The sequence below is a fragment of the Vespula pensylvanica genome, chromosome 1, assembly GCF_014466175.1.
Source record: "Vespula pensylvanica isolate Volc-1 chromosome 1, ASM1446617v1, whole genome shotgun sequence".
NCBI lineage: Eukaryota > Metazoa > Arthropoda > Insecta > Hymenoptera > Vespidae > Vespula > Vespula pensylvanica.
In genome coordinates this window covers 5,122,681-5,147,090 of record NC_057685.1, presented here as the reverse complement: position 1 = coordinate 5,147,090, position 24,410 = coordinate 5,122,681, and the positions used below count along the sequence as shown (strand labels likewise).

At 37.7% G+C, this 24,410-nt stretch overlaps 1 protein-coding gene across 1 annotated transcript; it reads left to right on the top strand.

Moving 5' to 3' along the window:
- The first annotated feature begins 8,977 nt into the window (after positions 1-8,977).
- On the top strand, positions 8,978-18,165 carry LOC122632316 (zinc finger protein 184-like). Its single transcript, XM_043819000.1, has 3 exons — positions 8,978-10,697; positions 15,272-15,974; positions 16,414-18,165. The coding sequence occupies exons 1-3, from the start codon at positions 10,352-10,354 to the stop codon at positions 17,117-17,119; spliced, it is 1,755 nt and encodes a 584-aa protein (XP_043674935.1). The 5' UTR covers positions 8,978-10,351; the 3' UTR covers positions 17,120-18,165.
- The last annotated feature ends 6,245 nt before the right edge of the window (positions 18,166-24,410 follow it).

Below are 24,410 nucleotides of genomic sequence, written 5' to 3'. Positions count from 1 at the left end.
AAGAAAATCAATGGATATATTCCGGGTTTCAGGAGCTGCCACACCACCGAGACCGCTCGACGAGCACGAACTAGTGATGCATTCGAGAGAGAGAAAGAGAGAGAGAGAGAGAGAGAGAGAGAAAATGCAAGAGAGTGAAAGAGAGTGTGTGTATGTATGTGTGTATGTATATTTGTGTGTGCGTGTACGTATGAGAGAGAAAGAGAGAGAAAGAGAGAGAAAGAGAGGATGTGCGCGCGAACACCAGTAGTATATCGCGAACGAGCCCGAACGGACGAAGCGAGCCACGAGGAGAACGAGAGAGAGAGAGAGCAAGAGAGAAGCGTTAAGGAGTAGGATGATGATGTCGAGGGATGAAGGAGAAGATAGAAGAGAGGAATAGAAGAGAGGACGGGGATGTGGCCGACGACGAGGAGTATAATGAAGGCCGAAGACGAAGATGTACCACCTGTGGGCGCAGAAGCAACAATTGTCCGCCGTGTATCGCGGTGGAGGGTAGCCCGACTACATGGCTCGTACCGGGTGTGGCTGGAGTGCAACTGCCAATGCAGCGTCGTCGCCGAGCGTCGCCCCGCTCGTCCTGGGCGCCTGCGTCCTTTTCTTCGTGTTTGTGCGGCTCCTTTTCGACATCCCACCCTCTATCTATCTATCTATCTATCTCTATCTCTCTCTCACTCTCACTCCCCTCTCTCTCTCTCTCTCTCTCTCTCTCTCTCTCTCTCTCGCGTACATATACAGACGCACAGACGCGCACACACTCTCGTCCATCTCTATCTTTCCACCTTTTCCACGCTAGCACCCTAACGCTTGCGCCAACGCGAATTCTCTCTCTCTCTCTCTCTCTCTCTCTCTCTCTCTCGCTTTCTCTACTACTTCTACTTCTACTTCTACTTCTTCTTCTTCTTCTTCTTCTTCTCCTTCTCCTTCTCCTTCTCCTACTACCCCTTCCGTTTTTTCTCCTCTTTCACCTTCCTTTCTTCCTCTTCCATATCCATTGGGGTTGATGATGGTAGTAGTGGTGGTGGTGGTGGTGGTAGCGACGGCGGCGTCGGCGGCGTCGGCGGTGGTGGCGGCGCCGGTGGCAGCAGTGCCAGTGCCGGCGGTGGTGGTAGTGATGGTGGGGGTGGTGGTGGTGGTAGAGATGGAGTGGAGGTACTGGTGGTGGTGGCGGTGGGCAAGGGAAACTCCTCGCAATGACGATATGGCTCTTGCTCATCGATTTTGTACGAGTTCAGGCCAGACCAACACCTGTTACCGTCACTAGAGTCGGAGAAAGAGTAGGAGGAGTACGAGAGAGAGAGAGAGAAAGAGCACGAGAGAGAGAGAAAGAGAGAGAGTATAGGAGAGGGAGGGAAAGAGAGAGCAAGAGAGAGGGAGAATACCAGAAAAGAGGGGTTGTGCGCCACCATCAGCGCCGGCCAGATAGCGACGACGAGGAAACACCGACGCCAATCGATAGCGTCGACCCCGCCGGCGTGCTGCGTTCAACGTCGACGGGCTATGCGATAGCGCATCGTCCCGGTACTCTTCCCCTCTCCTCCTTCTCCTCCTCCTCTCTCTCCTTCTCTCTCTCTTTCTCTCTCTCTCTTTCTCATTTCTTTTTCTTTATATGTCTATGTCTCTATCTACTACGTACGTGTTGCCCTTTTTCGCAGAGCACTCCGATCTCCTCGGCGATGTCTTAACGCGATATTGAAATCGGAATAAATTTATGCGATCGTGGCTGTCCTCACGAAGTATCGACTTTTATCGTTTATTTCTTTTTTCTTTCTCTTTTCTCTTTTCCGTTTCCTTCTTTTTTCTCTCGTCTCGTTTCGTTTCGTCTCGTCTCGTCTCGTTTCGTTTCGTTTCGTTTCGTTTCTCTTTTTCTTTCTTTCTTTCTTTCTTTCTTTCTTTCTTTCTTTCTTTCTACGTTAAACTACGAGACCAAAGAGGTTTCCTCTTTTTTCTATTTTTTTTCTGCGTTTGATAACTACGTTCATTCGAATTCATTCGGTCAAAACCGTCACCGTAGGATTCTCTTCTAATAGTATTTAGATTTATTTGTACGATCGTTAAGTTTTTGTCGTTGTTTTTATTCGTTTTTCTTTTCTTTTTTCGTTTTCTTCATCTTTCTTCTCTTTCCAGATACATGTACGCATGTACGTATCTGGAATACATACCATATTATAAATAATTCTTTTCTCTTAGGATCGTCGAACAGTTGGCCTGGCAACGGTTATAGCCGGTGTGAAAACAGCCGTGTCAATTTATCAGAGAAGAAGCTAACACGTAAGCGGGGAGAGACTTGCGTAGATTAATTCATCAATCTTGCTCGTGATCCTAGTCGATTCGACCTCGTTCGATATATCCCTCGGCACGATTATACAAGCCCTCGAAATTCTTGTAGTTTTACGATATGAAAAAAAGAAGGAAAGAAAGAAAGGAACAAATTAGCTCGAAAAGTCTCGAAAAGGAGTAATCGATTTTTAAAATCGTCTGGGCAAACATCGAGTATACCTAGGAACTTTTGATTCATCCTGTAGTTATAAAAACTGATCTCGTTGGAATGGAATTGTTGAAACAAAAAAATGAACAATGGTGATCGATTAAAAGAGAGAGAAAGAGAAAGAGAAAGAGAGGGAGAAGGAGAGATAGAGGGAGTGGGAGTGGTAGAGGGTGAGGGTGAAGGAGAGAGAGAGGGAAAGAGAGAGAGAGAGGGAGAATCGAACATTCGTCAGATTATATTCGTCACCGTTTGTAAAACGATATCACTTGGTCTTTCTTTTTACTAGCGAAGGTATATTCCCTCTTTTTTTCTCTCTCTCTCTCTCCCTCTCTCTCTCTCTTTGTCTGATCTATAGAGACAGTGCACTTGTTGGTCATCACGACAGCTGTTGTTACGTGCCATATCAATGTCGCACGCAGTCTTTCTCTTTCTCTCTCTCTGTGTTTCTCTAATGTTAAAACCTACGCAAGGATGCGCCATGTAATAATACATAGGTAAGTCCGTACGTACTTACGTACAAGAGGAATATACGATTAGTCGAAGAATAGACCTTCGTGAACGTCTTATACATATGTCTCTTACGTATTTTCTGACATTAGCGCATTCATTTTTTAATCCTGTTAAACTCTCCCTTCATAACTTCTCCTCAGTAGTTATAATTCTAAATGAGAAACATACACAGGCAATCTAATGATTAAGCATTTATTCGGATCTGGATATTTGAAAGGTCAGAGTAAATTTTAGCTGTTAAGCTAATTTATTTTTAAAGTGTAACTTCGAAACCGATTAATATTTTTTTCTTCCTTCCTTCTTTTTTTTTTTTTTTCTTTCTTTTCTTTTCCCTTTTTTTTTTCTTTTCACTGTCCGCATTAACGCCAAGAAAAATCTTTTTCGACTTATTCGAAATTTCATTTGCCGAAATGGAATGGAGAGTAGATAGGTATAACTTAATCGTCCAATCGCGTATTAGTTACATGGGAAACGGCAGCAACCACCTGTTGTCTACCACTTGACAGCATCGCAAAACAAAATGATACGACGGCAACGTTCATTTCCCGCTATAAATGACGTTCTATTATATTTTGCGAAGATACTTGAAGAGAGTTTTTTTCCCTCTCTTTCTCTCCAACCCCTTCATCGCCCGGTTATCTTTATTACTGGTATTACCTATTTTTTCTTTTTCTTTTCTTTTTTTCTATTTCGTCGAATCAGATTAAAAATCTACGAACAAGAAGAACGTGTGCGTATGTACGAACGATTTGTTGGAGGGTCACCGAGTTATTAAAAAAAATTCGAATACATTTCAAATCGATAATCGTAATTAAATGAAAATTCTAATCATTGTTTACGATAATTTAACGTACCGATAATTTCAATGTTTCGATTAATATCGATAATCGTACACGATTGTTTAGACGATTTATCATTCAGAGTCATATCAGATCAGAAGAAGATAGTCCAATCCCACGGGATTATTTTTTTTTTTCGTCTAATTTTTTTTCTCTTTTCCTTTCGAAAAAAGTGATTTCATCGGTATTTCTTGGACTAGAGGATATAGACTTTGATATCGCTGACGTTGCGTGTACGGCAACAGATCGGATTGAGAGACAGTGAGAGAGTAAGTGAGAGAAAGAGAAAAAGAAAGAAAGAGAGTGAATCTCTGTTGGATGCGCAAAGTGCTTACGATACACCAAGACTAGGGAGTTTCTCGATACACGATAGAGACAGGGGTAAGAGGGTCATGAATCACCCTGGAAACTGTAGAAGAGGGAGAGTCCGATGATAGGAGTCCGTTGTACTCTGTTAGAGTAACTCCCTCTTCTCTATTCTTGTGTCTTTCAGTAACGTATCCTGTCTTGTCCTGTACCGTATTGTATTGTATTGTACCGTACTATACTGTATTATACTCTACCGTACCGTACTGTACTGTACTGTGTTATACTTTATCGTCTTGTCCTGTTCTGTCCTTGATTGCATCCCCGCATCCACTTGAGTCGAGCTGTTGCTTTGTAATGTCCATACCAATGTAAGTACTTACGTGAGCTTCTTCTTTGAAGGGGGTCAAAAGGGCTTTGGCTAAGGAACGGAGAATACAAAGAGGAGCAAGTAAACGAGCGCAGAGAGAAAGAGAGAGAGAGAGAGAGAGAGAGAGAGAGACTCGTGTGCGCTCTCTCTTTCTCTTTCACGCTAGGTTCATATTACCATTATATAGAAAATGGTAATTCTAAATGGAACAAAGGGTTCTACGTAGCATGGCTCGCCGGGGATTGAAAGTTACGAGGATTTCAATGGATATAATCTAAACGAATTAGAACGAGCGAACGAACGAACGAAGAATACCATCAGGAAACTTATAAATAATTTATTTCATTTTACAAGGAAAAATTCTCATTGTAGAATTAATAAGATATCTTATTGGAAATTATTTCGTTCGATATTATAAAGAATAATAAGATTAAAGAGTTACATTAGAAGTTAAAATAGCGATTATGTAGTAATAATAGCGAGATAGTACGGTGGCACGAAGTATCGAGGAGAAAAGTAGTACCGATAAATTCGTTCTTTCAAATACTTAACCCACTTTCGACTTTTAGAATCGAGCAGGGAAGCGTAAAGGTTGTTGAAAAAGGGGAAAAAAGATGGAAAAAAAAAGAAAAGAAGAAAAAAGTAGTAGAAGTAGCAAAAAAGTGGAGAGAGGAGAGATAGATAGATATAGAAAGAGAGACAGAGAAGGAGAGAAAAAGTATCAGAAGCTACGAATCCGAAAGTTTGTCGATTCGAAATCAATACATCGCTGTGTGTTGTCTACAACAGTTGGTAGTAAGTGTTGGTAGAAGAGTCAATGCGGTGCTGTCGTCTCCCTAGAGACTGCTGAGCAAGCTGCACTGCCTCAATGCATTGCGGATTAGATCGTTGTAGCTCTAGTTACTAAAGAGAGAGAGAGAGAGAGAGAGAGAGAGAGAGAGAGAGAGAGAGAGAGAGAGAGAGAGAGTCATCATCCTATATGCCAAGTTATGATACTTACACATCCATGCTATATAGTATAGCAGAGCACGAAGTTTAAATTATCTAATATTCGAATGTTAAGTACGTCCTTGGTATTAAAATCCTCTATAATTAGTATCGTCTAGATAGAATTATCTCAATTAATTCTTCGTTATAATTATTATTAACTATCGTTTAACTATTATTAACTATTATTATTTAACTATTGTTATTAAAAAAAAAAAAAGGAAAAAAGAGGGAAACAAGAAAAGAAAGTTAAGAAAATATGTACATGATATATGTGTGTGTAATATTATCTTTGTATGTATTCGTTAAGTCAGGTCACTTTGTTATTACAATTTATCGACGTGGTACGTTGTTACCGATCGAGTTGTAAACTCGATGAGTACAACACGTGCGCCGATCAGGTAGCGAGCTTAACATTTAATTCCTCTTAATTGCTTAGATAAGCGTTTCCAGCGACGTTCATGCGGCAATTATCACGAAACGATATATATTGAACATTATGCGATACGATGAAAGCACATGTATAAGTATATATATATATATATTTCTTTTTCTAAAAAAAGAACAAATTAAATAACGAACAATTGCAATCGTAATCAAACAAATTTCTTTAAATTTCTTTCGTCTCTTTTTGTCTTCCTTTTTTCTTTTTCCTTTTTCTTTTTTTGTTTTTTTGTTTTTTTTTTTTTTGACAACATGATGTGTATCATAATCATGCAAGAAGGAACGTATTACGTAAATTAATTAGAACACGTATTCTCTCGCAGAATGAAATACATTCTAGGCCTTCAAAGATCCTAACGATAGACGTATGCATAATTTCTTTTTTCCAAGGTATTAAATTTCACTTCTTTCACTTACATAGATATTTCCAAAAAGTTTCTATCAAAAAGCAGATAGATAAGCGGAATATATTAAATTCCAACGTCAGTACGTAACGATCAAAAGGTTCAGGTGAAAAATTTATTCTACGTGGTAGTTTGGTAAAAACTTGAAAATATCATTGAGATTTTTCATTACGAAAAGACAAATGAGTATAAGGTATAGATGGATACATGTATAACGTACGTATTCACACACATTCGCGCACATATGCGTATATATTACAATATATAAATACAATATATAAATACATACACACACACATATATATATATACATGTACATAATATATTTATATATTTTAATATATTTTTCATAGGTAAAAAAAAAAATATATATATATATATGTACACGTTCGTAGAGATTTAAATGTTCAATGGATTGAAGAGAACAGCTGGATTTAACTAATGTAAACACATAGGATGTAGGTGTGTCGAAGAGAGGAAAGAGGGTTTGATGGTGGTGGTTAAGTTATAAGCAGCAGGGTGACACGAAGGATGCTAGTCTTAGTTGCCGTGGGTCAGTAGAGAGTACAGGAAGGCCAGTCGTGGATATTCCACGCTTCGAAATCGCGTGTGTTCGGAATGGTCGGTGCCACCCTAACGTGGCACGTGGGGTGATACCAGGTGTTGCCTAGACTCAGCGGGTCGATGCCGATCGTTGGCGCATGTGCGACCACCGTGTTTCGTTTCCCCTCGTTTCTCAATACTCGTTCGTACGTTGCTTTTGTCCCGTGTATAGGTCTGTCTACTTGTATGCGCACGTTTATATTCTATATACGTGTACGACACACATGGGTAGTACTATATAAGTACAACGATGCGTACGTATGCATACATACATATATACGTACGTACGTACATTTGTAATACATCCATATATCTACATGCATACATATATATTCTCTCATATTATATATATACGCGCGCGTGTGTGTATGTGTATATGTATGAGCATATGTGTACCGTCATTTCCACTCTCGTACACCTCTTCGTCTACTTTTTTTCTTTTCGTTTTTTTTTTATTTTCCTTTTCTTCTCTTTTTTTATAGAAAGGGGTTAGACATACCCTTCTTGGTTTTACAGACCGACTTGACGTCCTTATACTATCATTTCGCCGACTATTACTACAATTACAACAACAACAACAACAACAACAACAAAACAAGAACAACTAATATCTACAACTTGCACGCAAGCAATCTTCCATAAGGATTACTGCCCGCGCGCACCACGGTTTACACGGCATTGCCTGTGCCGTATTTAAGAACCGTGACGTTTTAAGCAGCTGTCACTTTTTTAGTTTCCTAATACCCACGAGCTAAACAGTTATAGTTGCATTTAGCAAGAGGTACGTAAGTATGAGTTGGATTCTTTGTTAAATCGATTTCAATTTCGCATTGCTGATTGACGATAACTCGAAACTTCGCTCGGATCTTCTGACAAATTTTATTCGATATCGTTTATAATACACGAACGTATAAGGGTGATATTTATTTCGAAAATGGTAATGTCTCTTTTGAAATAGAAGCTAGAATCGAATGTCTATTAAATAGAGTCGGCACGCGGGCGTAGAGAGAGAAGGATGGAGGGGAGTACAGGCAACCCTTCGTAGAAAATACACACCCATTGGCACGTGACAATGACGCAGCGATTCGGGTCCCCCTCAGACTACTACTACTACCCCCACTTCCCCTTCCTAGCTCTCCACAACCACGACCACCCTCGTTTCATAAACTTTCGTCGTCGTGAAAGAAAATTTATGATGGAAACGCGTGCCGAGTTCGGTGGCCTTCGATCCTCTCACCTTTCCTTGTATTATTATATATATATATTTATATATATATGTATATATATATATATATTTAAATGAAGGAAAAAGAGGATAAAGCATAAAAAAAGAAAGAAAAAAAAATGGGGGAAAAAACAAGAAAAAGAATCGTTTCCATTACGAAATAGTACAAACAACACGATCAGAGTGATCTCCCATTAAAATGTTTTTTTTTCTTTTTTCCTTTCCCTCTGTCTCTCTTCTTTTTTTATTTGATCCAAGTACTACGTGTTAGACGAATTTCCTAGTCGAAGATCAAACACAAAAAGAGAGAGAGAGAGAGAGAGAGAGAGAAAAGAAGGGAGAGAAAAGTCGGGAAAAAATTCGCATGAAGAACTCTTTACGCCAGTGATGGCACACACGAGGATCGTTCCTGTTTTTCCTTTTTTCTTTCCTCCTTTTCATTTTTTTCTTTTTTTTTCTCTCGTTCCCTCTCTCTCTCTTCTCTCTCTTCTCTTTTCTTTCTGGCGCGGAAGCGTGCCGGCTCGCCAGCGAGTTATTCTGCACATAGACACGCAAACGAGCTTCTGGGTTGCGTCGTCGTGCTCGCCCTCGTGCTTGTTGCAGGAATCGAAGAGCACCATATCGTGGCACCCTCGAGGGGTTGCGCAGACAAGCTCTTTCTCTTTCTCTTACCCTCGTTCTCCTCTCATCCTCTCTCTCTCTCTCTCTCTATCTATCTATCTTTCTTTCTAGCATGGATCAGCAGCAGTGGCAGTGGCAGCAGCAGCAGTAGCAGCAGCAGCAGCAGCAGCAGCAGCAGCAGCAGCAGCAGCAGCAACACCACCACATCACCATCGCTACCACTACCACTATTGCTACCACTACCACCGTTACTACCACCACTACTGTCACTACCACCAGCAACGATAGGATGGACGACGCTAGCGCCCTCTCTCAACGTTCTCGACTCGATGGCAGCCGCAACGGAGGGACGACAGGGGTGCCGAACTAGTCTCTTTCTCTCTGATTGCGAGAGGGAGAGAAAACGTTCGCGTGTTTCGGTGTAAGAAGGGTGGTGGAGGAGGTGGAGGAGGAAGAAGAGGAGAAAGAGGAAGAAGAGGAAGAGAAGGAAGAAGAAGAAGAAGAAGAAGAAGAAGAAGAAGCAGAAGGACGTGGATAAAGCGTGGATTGGTGTGGAGGGGTGTATCCGGTAGGAGCGCAGTGCCAGACCGACAGTCGCACCCCGTCTTCGTCGTCGTCGTATTCGAAGCCACCCCACAATTGTCATTGCGCGGTGTGTGACGGAGAACGTCACCGAAGAAGTAACCAAGTTGGAACGAAGGAAAGGGAGGAAGAAGGGAGGAAGGAACGTTGGAATGGATGGCTGAGATCGGTGCTAATAAGATACGATATAGAAAAAATTGGAACGATTTAGTAAAACGATCGGCAAGTTTTCCGAAAGGGCGGGGGCGCGAGAAAGAGGGTGTTGGAGATAAATAGGGTAAGAGAGGTAGAGGGGGTGAGAAAGAGATAGAGATAGAGAGAGATAGAGATAGATAGATAGATAGATAGATAGATAGATAGATAGATAGATAGATAGAGAGAGAGAGAGAGAGAAAGAGAGAGAGAGGGAACGAGCGCGAGCTAGAGTTTCGGCTGGCATGGTGGCGGTGCATCCGGTTAAGGAGCTGCCCTCGCCGTGCCCATGACGAGGCTGCAGATCTTCCACCAGCGTCAGGCAGAAAAGACGAAGCCGGTGTGGCTGGGAGCGTCGAAGAAGGCCCGCTCCGTCATCCGCATCCGCGAGGAGCTCAACGACGACGACGACGAGGACAAAGAGAAGAAGAGAAAGAAGAACGGGTTCGAAGTTCCTCGTCCTACGACGACGGCAGTGAGCGACGGACGGCCGCGACGGAGACGTCGGCGCCGTTACGACGACGTCGACGACGAGTTGTGCTGGGACGTTCCTGAGGACGGTGCCGTCGCCGGAGCCGTCGTCGTCGAGCGTTTTCGCGGGTGCACTAGGTGTTGCGTTATTTGTGGGTGCTACGGGTGCCGGTGTTGGGAATACGCGTCAACGAATTCCCTTCCTCTTCTTTTTCTTCTTCTTCTTCTTATTATTATTAAAAATAATCGGGGATTACAAGATTCGTAATAATAAGCAACCTCGTGGGCAGCTGCTGCCGCCTTCTCAATATGCCGCGTTGCCTCATGGCCAAGAAATGGAAGGCTTATCCCTGGCCCGATCGGCTCGATGATCAGCAACACGAGCAAAACGGCTCGGTTGGTATCGAACAGGAACACGTTAACACCACGACTACCGGTCATGATCTCCATAGAAATTCTTCTTCCTTGGTTATGGACAAGAAACATAATAGGCAACACCACGAGCCTGAGGAGGAGGAGATCGACGTTGTCGGTGATAGCGATAACAGGCAGGTCGATCATCAGCAAACCTGTTGGGGTCCTCACAGTCCTACCGCTGGTGCTACCGCGCCAAGTCCACCACCGTTGAATGCTTCTGGCGCTCTTTATTATCACGGTGAGGCATCTTACAGTATTTTATTATACCAACGATAACATCATTTATAAGTGTGGTTGTCAATTACTTTCGACAAATGTACACGGACCAATACGTACATACATACATACATACATGCATACATACATAAATACATACATATATACATACATACATACATACATTCATACATACATACATACGTACGTACGTACATATATATTCCCTCGTATTCCTTTTCCAAGGTTAACTCGTATGAAAAAAAGAGAAAAAAGAAAGAAAGAAAAATACATCGAGTCTCGCGCGTGTAAAGAAAACAAAAAAAAAACGGAAGATTGAAAAACAAGATAGATACATAGATGAATGGATAGATAAATGGACTGGATAAAGGTTTCGAGCTGAAGAAACACCATTGTTATATATTTGACGAAAAATTCCACGAGCTAGCGAGCTAGCTCGACCGCCTGTTACGTAATTTCGATCGCTTTTCAGTCCAACCGCTTCTCGGATACCCACTTATATGTTACAGCTTTGTTATACCAATCGATATTCTTTTACCGAACGATGGAAAGCCTACGAACGATTAGAAATATCTAATAATCTTTTTCTTCTTCTTCTTTTTCTTTCTCTTTTTCGTTTGCTTTTTCTTTTTTCTTTTCTTTTCTTTTTTTTTTTCTTCAGATCTCTCTCTCTCTCTCTCTCTCAATGCCACGCCCACGCTTTTTTCTTTCTGTCTCTCTCTCTCTCTCTCTCTCCCTCTCTCTCTCTCTGACTAACATTATCATCGCGAATTCTGACTGGAATTTTCGTTTTGTTCTGGAATCCCTTTGTGTCATCCTCTCATTTCGTTTTTCTTTTTATCTTCTCTTTTTTTTCTATCTTTTATTTGTCCCTTTTTTCTTTCTTTTTTTCCTTTCTTCCTTTCTTTTCTCACTCTCTCTTTCTCTCAGGGAGAACTTTGAAATTCGTGGGTTGTTAGGAAGAAGAGAGGAGCGACTGTACGTGACACGCCCGCTGGGGTGGTTGTGCATGCTATAGAAAGATTGCAGTAGTGGACGGAAACTGTCGTAACAATGGCGTGATTCTCTTCCACGTAATATCTCTCTTTCTTTCTCTCTCTCTCTCGCTGTCTCTCTTTCTCTTTCTCACCCTCTCTTCCTCTCTCTCTCTCCCTCTCCCTTCCTCTTTTTGACTTATTTTGTCTTATATATAAATATACGTACCTATATAGATATACGTCTATATCTATACAAGAAGGTCATTACTAACATGCTTTTAAAGGAAAGCTCGTGGATAGTTCTCGATCGTCCTCGAGGATGATTCGGCGAATTCTGGACATGCGTCGCACGCATACTAGAACGCATCATTATCAACGTTTGGAGACACACCCGTTTTCGAGCTATCCGATTTCGAACATATCTCGAAATTTTCTGATGGATCAAAATTTGTCCTCGCGAAGTTTTTCCTTCGTTTTCTTTCTTCTTTTCTTTCTTTTGCTTCCATCTTTTTCTTCTCAAAATTCTATCGAGATTTTTCGCGTTGAAAAATGTATTTTCAATTTCTCTTACATTCTGATAATCTTGACTTCAGAATATTCATCAATCGTTTTACGATCTTAATATCGGATAGTTCGATTTAGATCGAATTTATATTAATAAAAAATATATATATGTATAAATGTGCGTGTACGTATATATAAAGAACATAATTTAAAAGAGAAAATAATTATAATTTCAATTAATCGCGCAAAGATTCTTAAAGTTCATTTAGATTTCGTTAGATAAAATAATAGATAGAATATAGTTGATGAATGATTCTAGATATCTATAGATACGTATATACATTCCCATAGACACGTTTCCTGATCAGAATTATATAATCCAGTTCTATTCAATGAAAGGGGACACTGCGTATGCTCGTAGAGAAAATGTGATTCTTCTGATTAATTGAATTCTCTTCTATTTACTTATCTTTTAATTACTACTATTCGAATACCGATCGAAATTAATATTATATATATAATATATATATATATATATCATTTCTATCACGAGGTGTGAAAAATTTCCGTTCTTTAAAAAAAAAAGAAGAGAAAAAAAGAGAGAAAAAGCTTTCATCGGAAATCTTTAAAACTTTTCTTTACATAAATTTAAATTACGCCCTAACACGATAAAAATCTTTCTCTCTATCAATCTTTCTTTTTCTGTCTTTCTTTTTCTGTCTTTCTTTCTCTCTCTCTTTCTCTCCCACACATACATAGACACACGTGTGCTGGTTTATGGATCCATTGATAACTACGAATATTCAATTTTATTCTTCACTTATTCACGATTACTCGAAAAATTCGAATAAATATTTCTAAAAGAATACTCTCTTATCTTTCTTTTTTTTATCTCGCAATATTCACGAAATCTCTCTCTCTCTCCCTCTCTTTCTTTTTTTACGTTACTCATCCGAAAGTAAAGAAAGAAAGAAGAATCGAAGGAAGCAAAGAAAGAAAGAAACAAACAAACAAACAAACAAACAAAACAAAGGAATAAAAACAAACATACAAACAAACAGAAAATAAAATACAAAAAACCGAAAAAGAAAAATTGATTTCCATCGTACGGATAAACTCGAGTGAACAGACCGGTGCGCACGAAGTGTTCATCCGATATTATCGATTCCATCCCTTTCTCTGCCTCCCTCGGCTTCTGTATTCTTCTCTCTCTCTCTCTCTCTCTCTCTCTCTCTCTCTCTCTCTCTCTCTCTGTATCCCTCCCTCTCACCCTTCTAGCCCCTTCTCCTCAACTCTATATCCCCCGCTCCTCCCGCTCTTTGCCGTTGTTCTCGCCTAACCCTACCTCCCTCTTCTCTTCTCTTCTTCTCTTCTTCTCTCCCCCGCTCTATCCTATCTCTTTCACTCTTTCTCTTCTTTTCAGGCTCGTTGATGAAACGTACTTCCAGACACGGCCACTGTCTTCTCTGGATATTGACTTCCCTTTTATTCCAACCAATAATAGATGCGCGGCCGCTGATCGATCGGCAACACACTTTTCTGATTTATTGCTATCGTATGTGCCTTCCCACGAACTCGCGTCGTGCCGATGCGCGTGGCGCACGTTGCATATCTTCTCAACCCCCTATATTCCTCCCCACATCCTCTCCACCACTCAACCTCTTCTTCCACTCTCTAACTTACGCGATTCATCCCTTCGCGATATATATATATATTTTTTTTTCGTTTTTTTTATTATTATTTTTTTGTTTCTTCTTTACGTTTTTCTCTTTTTCTGTTCCTCTTTTTCTTCTACCCCCCACCCCCCCACCCCCCATCATCTCTCCACACCTCGCTTTCATCCATCCCGTGAAATCATTTTAATTAAGTACCTACTTAGAACTTCCTTTTTTCCGTTTCTTTTTTTTCTTCTTCGGTGAGACTCAAGTATTCAATCTCTTGATCGTATTTTAAGAGGAATCGATCAGTGAAGTTATCCTAACGAGCTTTTTTCTTTTTTCTTTTTTCGTGTTTCCTTTTCTTTTTCTCTTCTCCGTGAAATTATTTTAATCAAGTGTTTTGTTCCTTCTTTTTTTTTTTTGCTTCTTCTTTTCCTTCGTCGGTAGCAATTGAGGGATCAATGTAGATCGTATTTTAAGAGGAACCTATCGATAAAGTTATCTTAACGAGCGTTGTTTCTTCTTCTTTCTTTATGTTTCGTGTGGTTTTTTTTTTTTCATGAAATCATTTTAATTAAGTACTTTGACCTGCTTTTTGTTTGTTCTTTTTTTTCTCACTTTTCTTCGGTAGAATTTGAGGGATCGATTCGTGATCGTTTTAAGAGAATCGATCGATAAAGTTACCCTAACGAGCGTTTTACATTGTCTAGTTTTATATATGTATATGGCTGTATATAGTATATAGGTATATATATACCAATTTATCGTCCCTTGTACTCTTGTGGTATTACCACTATCGATCCTTGTTGTTGGCCGTGATAGACATCGAAGGTCAAATGATTTTCGGTCGTGGTAAAAGTCGATTGGAAAAAGAAGACGATTTAGATGGGGTTTCCGATGAAACATCGTTAGAGTAATGCGTGATTTTCTACAGAGAATGAGAGGGAAATAAAAAGAGAGAGAGAGAGAGAGAGAGAGAGAGAGAGAAAGAGGGAGGAAAAAAAAAGTCTAATTACACGTTACATATCCATTCATTCTAATTGGAAATTCTAATTCAAATATGTCTACGTTTCCTCGATATCTCACCCTTCTCTAATCACCTCCCCCTATTACCAATCTCTCCCTCTTCCTCCTCTCCCCGTTTATGATCCCTTCGTATTACTCGGTAATGGTAGCACATGGAGGAAACAGCTGGCGCATGCGACAGGCAGGAAATGAAATGCTGCTCCGTTGAAGAATGATTCAGTGACTGAAATATTCATATCACCGTCTCTTACGTTTATTTGATACACGTAAGAGGTTTTAGCGCTTGCGCTTAGATCAAGATTCTTAATCCACGATTAGCTGTAATCCCCCTATTAACTCTTAACTAAAATAGATGATGAATTTTTAATAACGTATCATAAATATTAATTTATATATTTTTGTTGGATCAGGTTATACGCACGAAGCATGGATCAGTCACGAGGAGCCACCGAAATATGCAACTTTGCGATCGGCTGCGGAACTGGCACAGCCAGTGGTACCTTCGCCACCCCCACAGGATATACCAGTTGTCTCGAGCGATGGAGCGTCTCTGCAACCGACACCTACGCCCTCCAACGTTACTACGATCTCCCACAATTTACCACCAAGAAAAAGCTTGTCCATGTGTTTTACCAGCACCGGCACCGCTCTATCCTTGCCACCTAAGAAGAAGGACATTTATCGGCCTTATAGTCTTCAACCAACCACCGAAATACGTACCTCGGCCGAGGAAGATCTATCAGCGGCTCAGGCTATCCTCGATTTGAGTGCCTCACCAGCAGCACCCACGCATTCCGTTTTCATTCATACTCTCTCGGCACCCCAGACGACTCAAGCACAACCTATCGTGCAATTGCAACAACAACAACAACAACAACAACAGCAACAACAACAACAACAGCAACAGCAACACCACCAGCAACACCAGCAACAACAACCGACCCAACAATTACAAAGAGCACCTTCGCCCCAACCGATACCGGTTTCCGTTTTGGTGCCAGTACCAACGTCTCAAAATGCTCAGCTTCGTCAGCAAGAACATGCGCCACCTCAGCCCCAATCTCCGGCCACTGCGGAAGGCAACGTTTCTGGAAATTGTAACGGAAGGGACGGGTGAGTGATCGTACCTTTAAGATAATATCTTCTCTTTGGCAAACTCTCAGTATTCCATCTAATACCTTGTACGTTACACACACACACACACACACACACCTATTGCATAGTGACCTATTTTAATCCATCAATCTTAACAATGATACCTACTGTCGGTAATCGTTAAAAATTATTCATACATCTTTAATCTTAACGCTCGATTCTACCATTGATAGATTCAACGATCGAAAAAAGACGAACACACGCATGCTCTCTTTATACGCGACATATAATTGCTACAGATTGTCGATTATCCTTATAACGATGAAATCAATTTATAACCGACACGTTATCAAAATAATAATAAAAGAGAGTTCGTAACAGACAGGTGTTTGAATAATCGTTGATCTAAATTAATGAAATTAGTCGATTAAAGTCTAATCAAAGGAATTATTTACAGTAGCGGTAATGGTGCCAGCAAAACGGTCGCCTATACCTACGAGGCCTTCTTTGTGTCCGATGGTCGTTCGAAACGTCGCGGGAGTAACAATGGTGCCGTGGTGCCCGATAAAGAAGCCGTTCAACCGGACAGGCCAAAGTTCACATGCACCGAATGCGGCAAACAATATGCTACCTCGTCGAATTTATCGCGGCACAAGCAAACTCATCGTAGTCTCGATTCTCAGTCGGCAAAGAAGTGCATTCACTGTGGCAAGGCGTATGTCAGCATGCCAGCCCTGGCGATGCACGTGCTAACGCACAAGCTCGCCCACAGCTGTGGTGTTTGCGGGAAGATGTTCTCAAGGCCTTGGCTACTTCAGGGTCATCTTCGTAGCCACACAGGTGAGAAGCCTTACGGATGCGCACACTGCGGTAAGGCATTTGCCGATCGTTCGAATCTGCGCGCGCACATGCAAACCCATTCGGCCGACAAGAATTACGAGTGCTCGAGATGTCACAAAACGTTCGCTCTTAAATCCTATTTAAACAAGCATCTCGAATCTGCTTGTCTTCGGGACGAAGATGTTCAACAACAACAGCAACAACATCAACATCAGCATTGTACCAACGGACCTCAACAACAACAACAACAACAGCAGCAACAACAGCAGCAGCAGCAGCAGCAGCAGCAGCAACATCAGCAGAGTCCAAATCGAGGCTTGTAGCAGCGTTACGAGAAATTCAACAAGCTCGACGGCTGTGCCACTGCAAACTCTCTCAGAGAAAGCTAGCGGCTTCTCGCGGTAGTTGGATAAATGACAAAATGGGAAAAGAAGAAGAAAGGGAAGATATGCAGAAAGAGAGAGAGAGAGAGAGAGAGCGAGCAAGCGAGCAACAAAGCAAGAAAGCAAGCAAACAAGCAAGCAAGCAAGTAAACAAGAAAGCAAGCAAACAAGCGAAAGCATCGAACGGGTCGATCTTTAAAAAGGTTTGCCATAGATATTAAGTAGTAAAGTGCCAGTGAAGAGGAAGAAATTAAAGACGGTAGGTAATGATGAAAGAGAAGGAAGACATAGTCGGTGATCAATAATGTCTAACATTTTCAAAAACGTCCAGTAATATTTAAGTCTTAAAAGAAACAAAGAGAGAACAAAAAAAAAACAAAACAAAAAAATTAAGAAGAACGTACACACATACACACACTTACATACATACACATATACACACACACACGTCGAACGATTGACGTCCACACTGCTATCTAGTCATCTTAGTCGGTTATACCTATTACATTACTATATTATATATTATTATATTATATTATATTATTATATATATATAGTATATATATATATATATTTACTAGCGCGTACGATACTAGTCGCGAGCTCGTTAACGAAGGCACTATTTATCCCAAATAACTTAAAATTAGCTGAACTTAAATCCGCAATGGATTTTCAATGGTATCAACATAAAAATATCTCACGAAAGGAAAAAAAAAAAAAGGTAATCTTTTTCGAATTATTGAGATGATAATAATGACGATGACGCGAAACGTTGTGATACAAATCGCGTCGACATTTTTTAAGGTCTTTTCGGTCTTCGACGAATGATACAATTATAATCGTATTATACGACACGAACTTCTTAACGAAATTTTCGTAACGAAGATGATTCTTGAAGTATACTCGCTAATGATTTTAGAAAATTCGTCGAGAAAGAGAACTAGAGAGAAAGAAAAGAGAAAGAGAAAGAGAGATATATATATATATATATAAAACATTCGTATCGAGACGTATGAGAATGAATTATATCGTCGGTTCCATTTCAATTTCAAAATATGAAATATTAAAGAAGAAAAGAAATAAAAATTAAAAGGAATAAGTAGCTGATGAAATAATAGCACGCGTAAATATATAGATATATGCAAAAAATACAATGAAGAAGAAAAAGAAATGCGAACGTCTGTTTAATTCGAACACAGAAAGAATTGAAAAATAAAAGGGGGGAATACTATTTGGTATATTGCGGACAATTTGTTCGTATATACATATATGTATATATATATATGTATATATACACACATATGCATATATATGTATGTGTGTATGCATATGTGTGTGTGTATATATATGTATATATGTATACGTGCTATTTCGGTTGGGATCGATCAGATTATAATAATGTGGAACTAACGACATACAATACACACACACACACACACACGCACGCACATATACATACATATATATATATATATATATATATATATACTCGTACATTCGCGCGAACAATTCCAAGAGGCAATTACGCTGCGCATTACCGAATCGCGTTTATTATAATCGTTTATCGCGCTTCTTTTATTGCGCATTTGCGCAATATCATTATTATTATTACTATTGTTATTATTATTATCATTATTATCATTACTATTATTATTATTATCATTATTATTATTCGAATGAGAAAGTTAATTCGATTCGTGACGAATTAACGCGCGTTTGGACAATTACAAAATATTTCTTTTCTATCCCTCGTTTAACGTTTCTATATACTTTTTCTGTACGTATATGGTATTTATATTCTTCTCCTCTCCATTTATACGCGATTTCGGTCTGCGCATGCACAAACTCACGAACGTGCAAATACGGTTATACAAAGAAAAAGAGAGAGAGAGAGAAGTACGTGGCAATTCAGAAGGTACGATTATATCTGTGTATTCCGTGTTGATCGGTCGGCCATATGTATTATTAATCGCGGATATATGAAAAAAAAAAAGGAAAGAAAGGAAGGCAACTATAAAAGCGATAATAATTGAGATTTTACTCTCGTTTTCTCTATTTCTTTTTTCTTTTTTTTTGATTTCTTTTTCTTTTTTCATTTCTTTTTCACTATTTCAATGAATCGTCCGAATGGAATCAAGGTATTTACAACGATTGTTGTGCGCGAGCGTACTCTTTCTCTCACGTGAGACATTTTATTTATTTATATTGCGATTGTTTCTTCCTTCTCTCTTTTTTTTTCTTTTCACCGATTGTTCTTTTTTTTTTTCTTTTTCTTTATTTCATTATCGGCTATCAGTCATGAATATAACAATGAAGATACAATCGTATCTTTCGAATATAGACTCTGTATATATATATATTATACGCTTAAGCATGAACACGTACACACACACGCATATACACATACACATACGCGCAAGCACGTTTCTCGCGTGTATTTTAGGGTGAAGAAGAGGGGAAAGGAATAGTGAAAAGAAAAAAAAGTAAAAAAGAAAAAAAAGAAAAATAGAGAAAAAAATCTAACTAAAGTAAACTAAAACTAAAACTAAAACTAAACCTAAAACTAAACCTAAAACTAAAATTAAACACACGAGAAATAATAGATGCGTAACGTTGGTATACACGTATTTTATAGAGGCAATATTAAAAAGGAAAAAAAAAAGAAAAGAAAAAGATAAAAAAAAATAAATAAAATGATTTAAAAAAAAAGAATCTCTATGACGACACGTACGGGGTCAAAAAAGCAATGTTTCGAAACAACGAACTATATACATTTATAGGCGAACATCGAAGTTTAACGAAACCGCAATTATTATTATTATCTTCTTTCGCGCTTCGGCAATAGCGACCGATCGTCCCGCCACACCCTTCGAAATAACTCACTTATATGTATATACATATTACATGTGTATATATATATATATATATATATATATATATACACACATATATATATATTCTTCATAAATTATTTTCACTTCGGTATTTTTAATAAGGACGACAAGAAAAGAGAAATCAATTTTGAAATCTTACATCTACGTTGACGTGAAGAATCGAAAATTAACGAGGAGCACACTGCCGTCGAAGAAGCAGTCGAATTTTGAGATGATTTTTCGAAAGGAAATTTCTTCTTTCTTTTTTTTAACTTCAACGTGAGAAAACGCTAAAGTATAAGTCGAAAAGAAATTTATTACGAAGGAAAAAAAGAAAAAGAAGGACGAAAGAAAGAAAGGAACCAAATAGAATTACTTCAAAGAAACGAACCTGTTTTTCTTCATATTTCCGCTATTTTTTTACCTCTTACTCTTTTTTTTTTTTTTTTTTTTTTTTTTTGTATTTATTTATTCTCTTTTTAATCGAGCAAGAATGCGCGAAATCATTTTGGTATTTCCGCGGCAACGAAGTCCAAGGTAGAAATGAGAGAAAACGAAGAGAAAGAGGTAGAGAGAGAAAGAGAATGAGAGTGAGAGTGAGAGAGAAAGAGAAAAACACAATGGCGCGTTATTAAAAAGAGAGCTTGAGCCACGCGCGACGTAATTAATGCGCGTGCCAACCACGCAGAAGCTCGACTCGCTCGGTCGCTCCCTCGTTGACCCAGATTTTCGCGGCAAACACTTCGATTAATCTCGAATCTCGAACAAGGTAAAAGTTGTCGCTCGTTTTTTCGAATAATAAATTTCGCGTGATATTCATTTATTTATTTTTTAAGTTTACCAAAAAAAGAAAAGAGAGAGACAAAAGGAAGAAAAGAGGAAAAACAAAAGAATTTTTTTAAATCTCCCGCTTATTTTTTTTCCATAGTTATTAGCGGGTGACGCGTAACTTTTTGAACTCAAAATGAACGATAGGAGAGTATAGGTCGCGGGATTTAATTTTTTTTTCTTTTTTTTTTTTCTTTTTCTTCAAAGATTCGAAAGAACAAAAGAGAGCGAGAGAAAGTGAAGAAAAACGGGACGAATTTAAGAAATTGTTAAAGAAATTTTTGAATTTCCCGGCATTTTTTTCAATGGCCGACGAAAGGATCGCGACATTTTCAACTAAAGAGGAGGATAATGGGAAAGGAACGAAAACACAACGAAAAAAGAGTATGAAGAGGCAACGAATGGAAAAATAAATAAAATAAAATAAAACTATTAATATAAATAAAATAAATTGAGACACTTTTACCCCGAAGAAGGGCGAATTTAAAACACTTTAGAATTTCGTGGGAGTGAGAAAGGGTGTGGCTGTGGCCTGTGTGGCTAAAAATAAAAGGGGAAGAAACGAAAGGAAGGATAAGAAAAGAAAAAAATAAAGAATAAAGAAAAAAGAAAAGAAAAGAAAATCCTTCGGATTTATAAAAGTCACGCGATGATCGTTGTTTTAGCCCCACGTCCCAAATTGGCGACGATCGTCTTGAGAATAATTTTGTAATAATATAATAATAATAATAATAATAATAATAATAATAATAATAATAATAATAATAATAATAATATTAATAATAATAATAATTATTATAATTATAATTATAATAAATTAATCATCGTCACCGCAGACACACATACACGCGCGCACGCGTGCACATACACATCGTCGTGTCATATCGTCATCGTCATGAAAACATCGAGAAAGTGAGGGGATTGATTGTATGTACGAACCATGAAAATTCTATATACATATATATATTTATTTTTTTTCTCGGTCCTTCGAAAGAGAAAATAAATTAACAAGAGCAAAAATAAATAAATGAAGAAAAGGAAAAAAAAGGAAAAGAAAACGGAACGAGGAAAGGACGAGGAGCTTTAAAAGATCGGTTTTCAAATATTCAATAATTTATCTTCGTACGTACGATCGAAATAAATTCCTTCCTTGGCTCGTTCGTGTCCCGATAAATAAATGAAAAGGATTAAAAAAAAAAAGGAAAGGAAACAAATGAGAATGAAAAAAGGGAATAAGACGTAGAAATGTTTTTACCTCGTCGCCGATCGTAGAGAGAAAAAGAGCAATAAATTCGATAAGCAATAAATAAATAAATAAATAAATAAATAAATAATTAATTAATTAAATAAATAAATAATCGATTAATCGCGCATAGAATTCGCAAACGAAGGAAAACGAAATGCACCATGTTGTTTAATAAGCTCGAACTAAAATATCCGTTTGAGATATTCGAAAATATGATTTTTTGGATGTAAAAAAGAAAAGAAGAAAGAAAAAGAAAAAGCAGAAAGAAAAAGAAACCATAGTGAAAGAAAAAAAAAAAAAAAAGAAAAAAAAAAGATAGGTAAGGGAAGTCACCGATAGTACATGAAAATTTCATTTTTAAGTAAAACTTTAGAAAAAATAGATATAGATAATAATATATCGTCGGCATTTGCGTTTATGTATGTTGCGTTAAGTTATAATAATATTAATTTTAATTTTATTTATTAATCTAGTCGGACATTACGCTTTTTAATTATTTCTTTTTTTTATATTTATTATTTTGTTTTTGTTTAGATTTTTTTCTTTTTTTATATATATATATATACACATCTTTTTTATTTATTTAATTCTATTATATTTTTCTTTTTATTTTTTATCACATTGTTGTCAATATTATATTTATTATATTTATTCTCTAGATCCTATAAATATTTTTTTATATTTATCTAATATTGTATCAATATTTATTTATTTATGTATTTATTTTATACATTACTTTCTGTTCTTTTTTTTTCTTTATTAATTGATAATAATAAACTTATCTAATCGGTACATGACATCATCCTCCCATTACGAAAGCTAACGCGTGCAATTTCGACTTGTAATTTTTTATTTCCCTTATTGATAAAGAGAAAAAGTTGCCATACGCAATATAATACGTATAATATAAACGTATACACGGACACATAATATACATACGTTTACATATACATTTACACTAGAAAAATAACTAAAATTAAAATATAGTCTCCTGTAGTTGATATATAGTCTATATAATATTATATTATATTAAACATTTGAAACGTCGGAAAGAAAAATGTATACGGTCAATATCCGTAATATTTAATATAAACATATATATATATATAAATCATCGATATTGCAACAAATTCAATGATAAAAAAATGATGATCTTTTGACGCGCGGATTACATCGAGTATATTGGGTTGCAATGGTTCGTCTTTAAAATTTTCACAAAAAAAAGGAAGAAAAAGAAGAAAAGAAAAAAGAGAAATTGAAAAAGAATTTCTCTTATCGAGAATGTTGATAATAATTACTATAAATAAATAAAATTGAAACGGGGAAGAGGAGAACACGCGAATACGTGACACAGGGATAGAAATCAAAATGGCACGTACAAAGTTCTCCACGATAATTTCTCTCGTTATGTGCCGCAATTCCTTGACTCGAATGTCCTCTTTAGATAAAGTCTCATAGTAATTCGTTAAACTACTTGACGCGAGGTCGAAACTTAAATGGAAGATAGGAACACGATTAACCTAAATGTTTTCTGTTCTTAGTAATTAACCGATATACCATGTAACTTCTCTCTTCATTATCTTCGTTTTTTTTTTTTTTTTTTTAAATAAAACTATTTTTTAAAAAGCAAACAAAAGGAAAAAGAAAGAAAAATTACGGAGAAGTATCGTGTAAGCAAGTGTTTCCATATGTCTCGCGAGTCGAAGGTTATTACTAAAAAAAAAGAAAAAGAATAATAATAAATAAATAAATAATAATTGAAATAAGCGATAGAAATCAATTTACAAATGATAAATAATGAATAAACAAAGACGAACCATATATAAATCACGTATTTAAGCTCGGTTCACGTTTACTATCGTCTTATCAGTAAATCCGATTAATATTTGCCGGTATTTATATGCATATATTAAAACGAAGAGACATAGATGAGGAAAAGTAATTACACTATAATTATGAGAATAATATCAAGAATGAAACAACGTTTCGTAAGAGATTTTCGTTGTTGTTATTGTTGTTGTTGTTGTCGTTTTTAATTGCTTTTTCTTTTCTTCGTTATTTTCCTCTGTTAATAACAATACATACACTACATACACGGACATAAAGCATTCATTCACGTATATAGATTTTACAATTAAAGATCGTCGAAATATCGGAATTAAATTAAAAGAAAAAAGAAAAAAAAAAGAAGAAAAGCAAGAACCACGACTTGTGTGAGAGAAAGACTGTTGTGCTTTCCCTTCCTTCATAAATGAAAATACAAACATGAAAGAGAAAGAAAGAG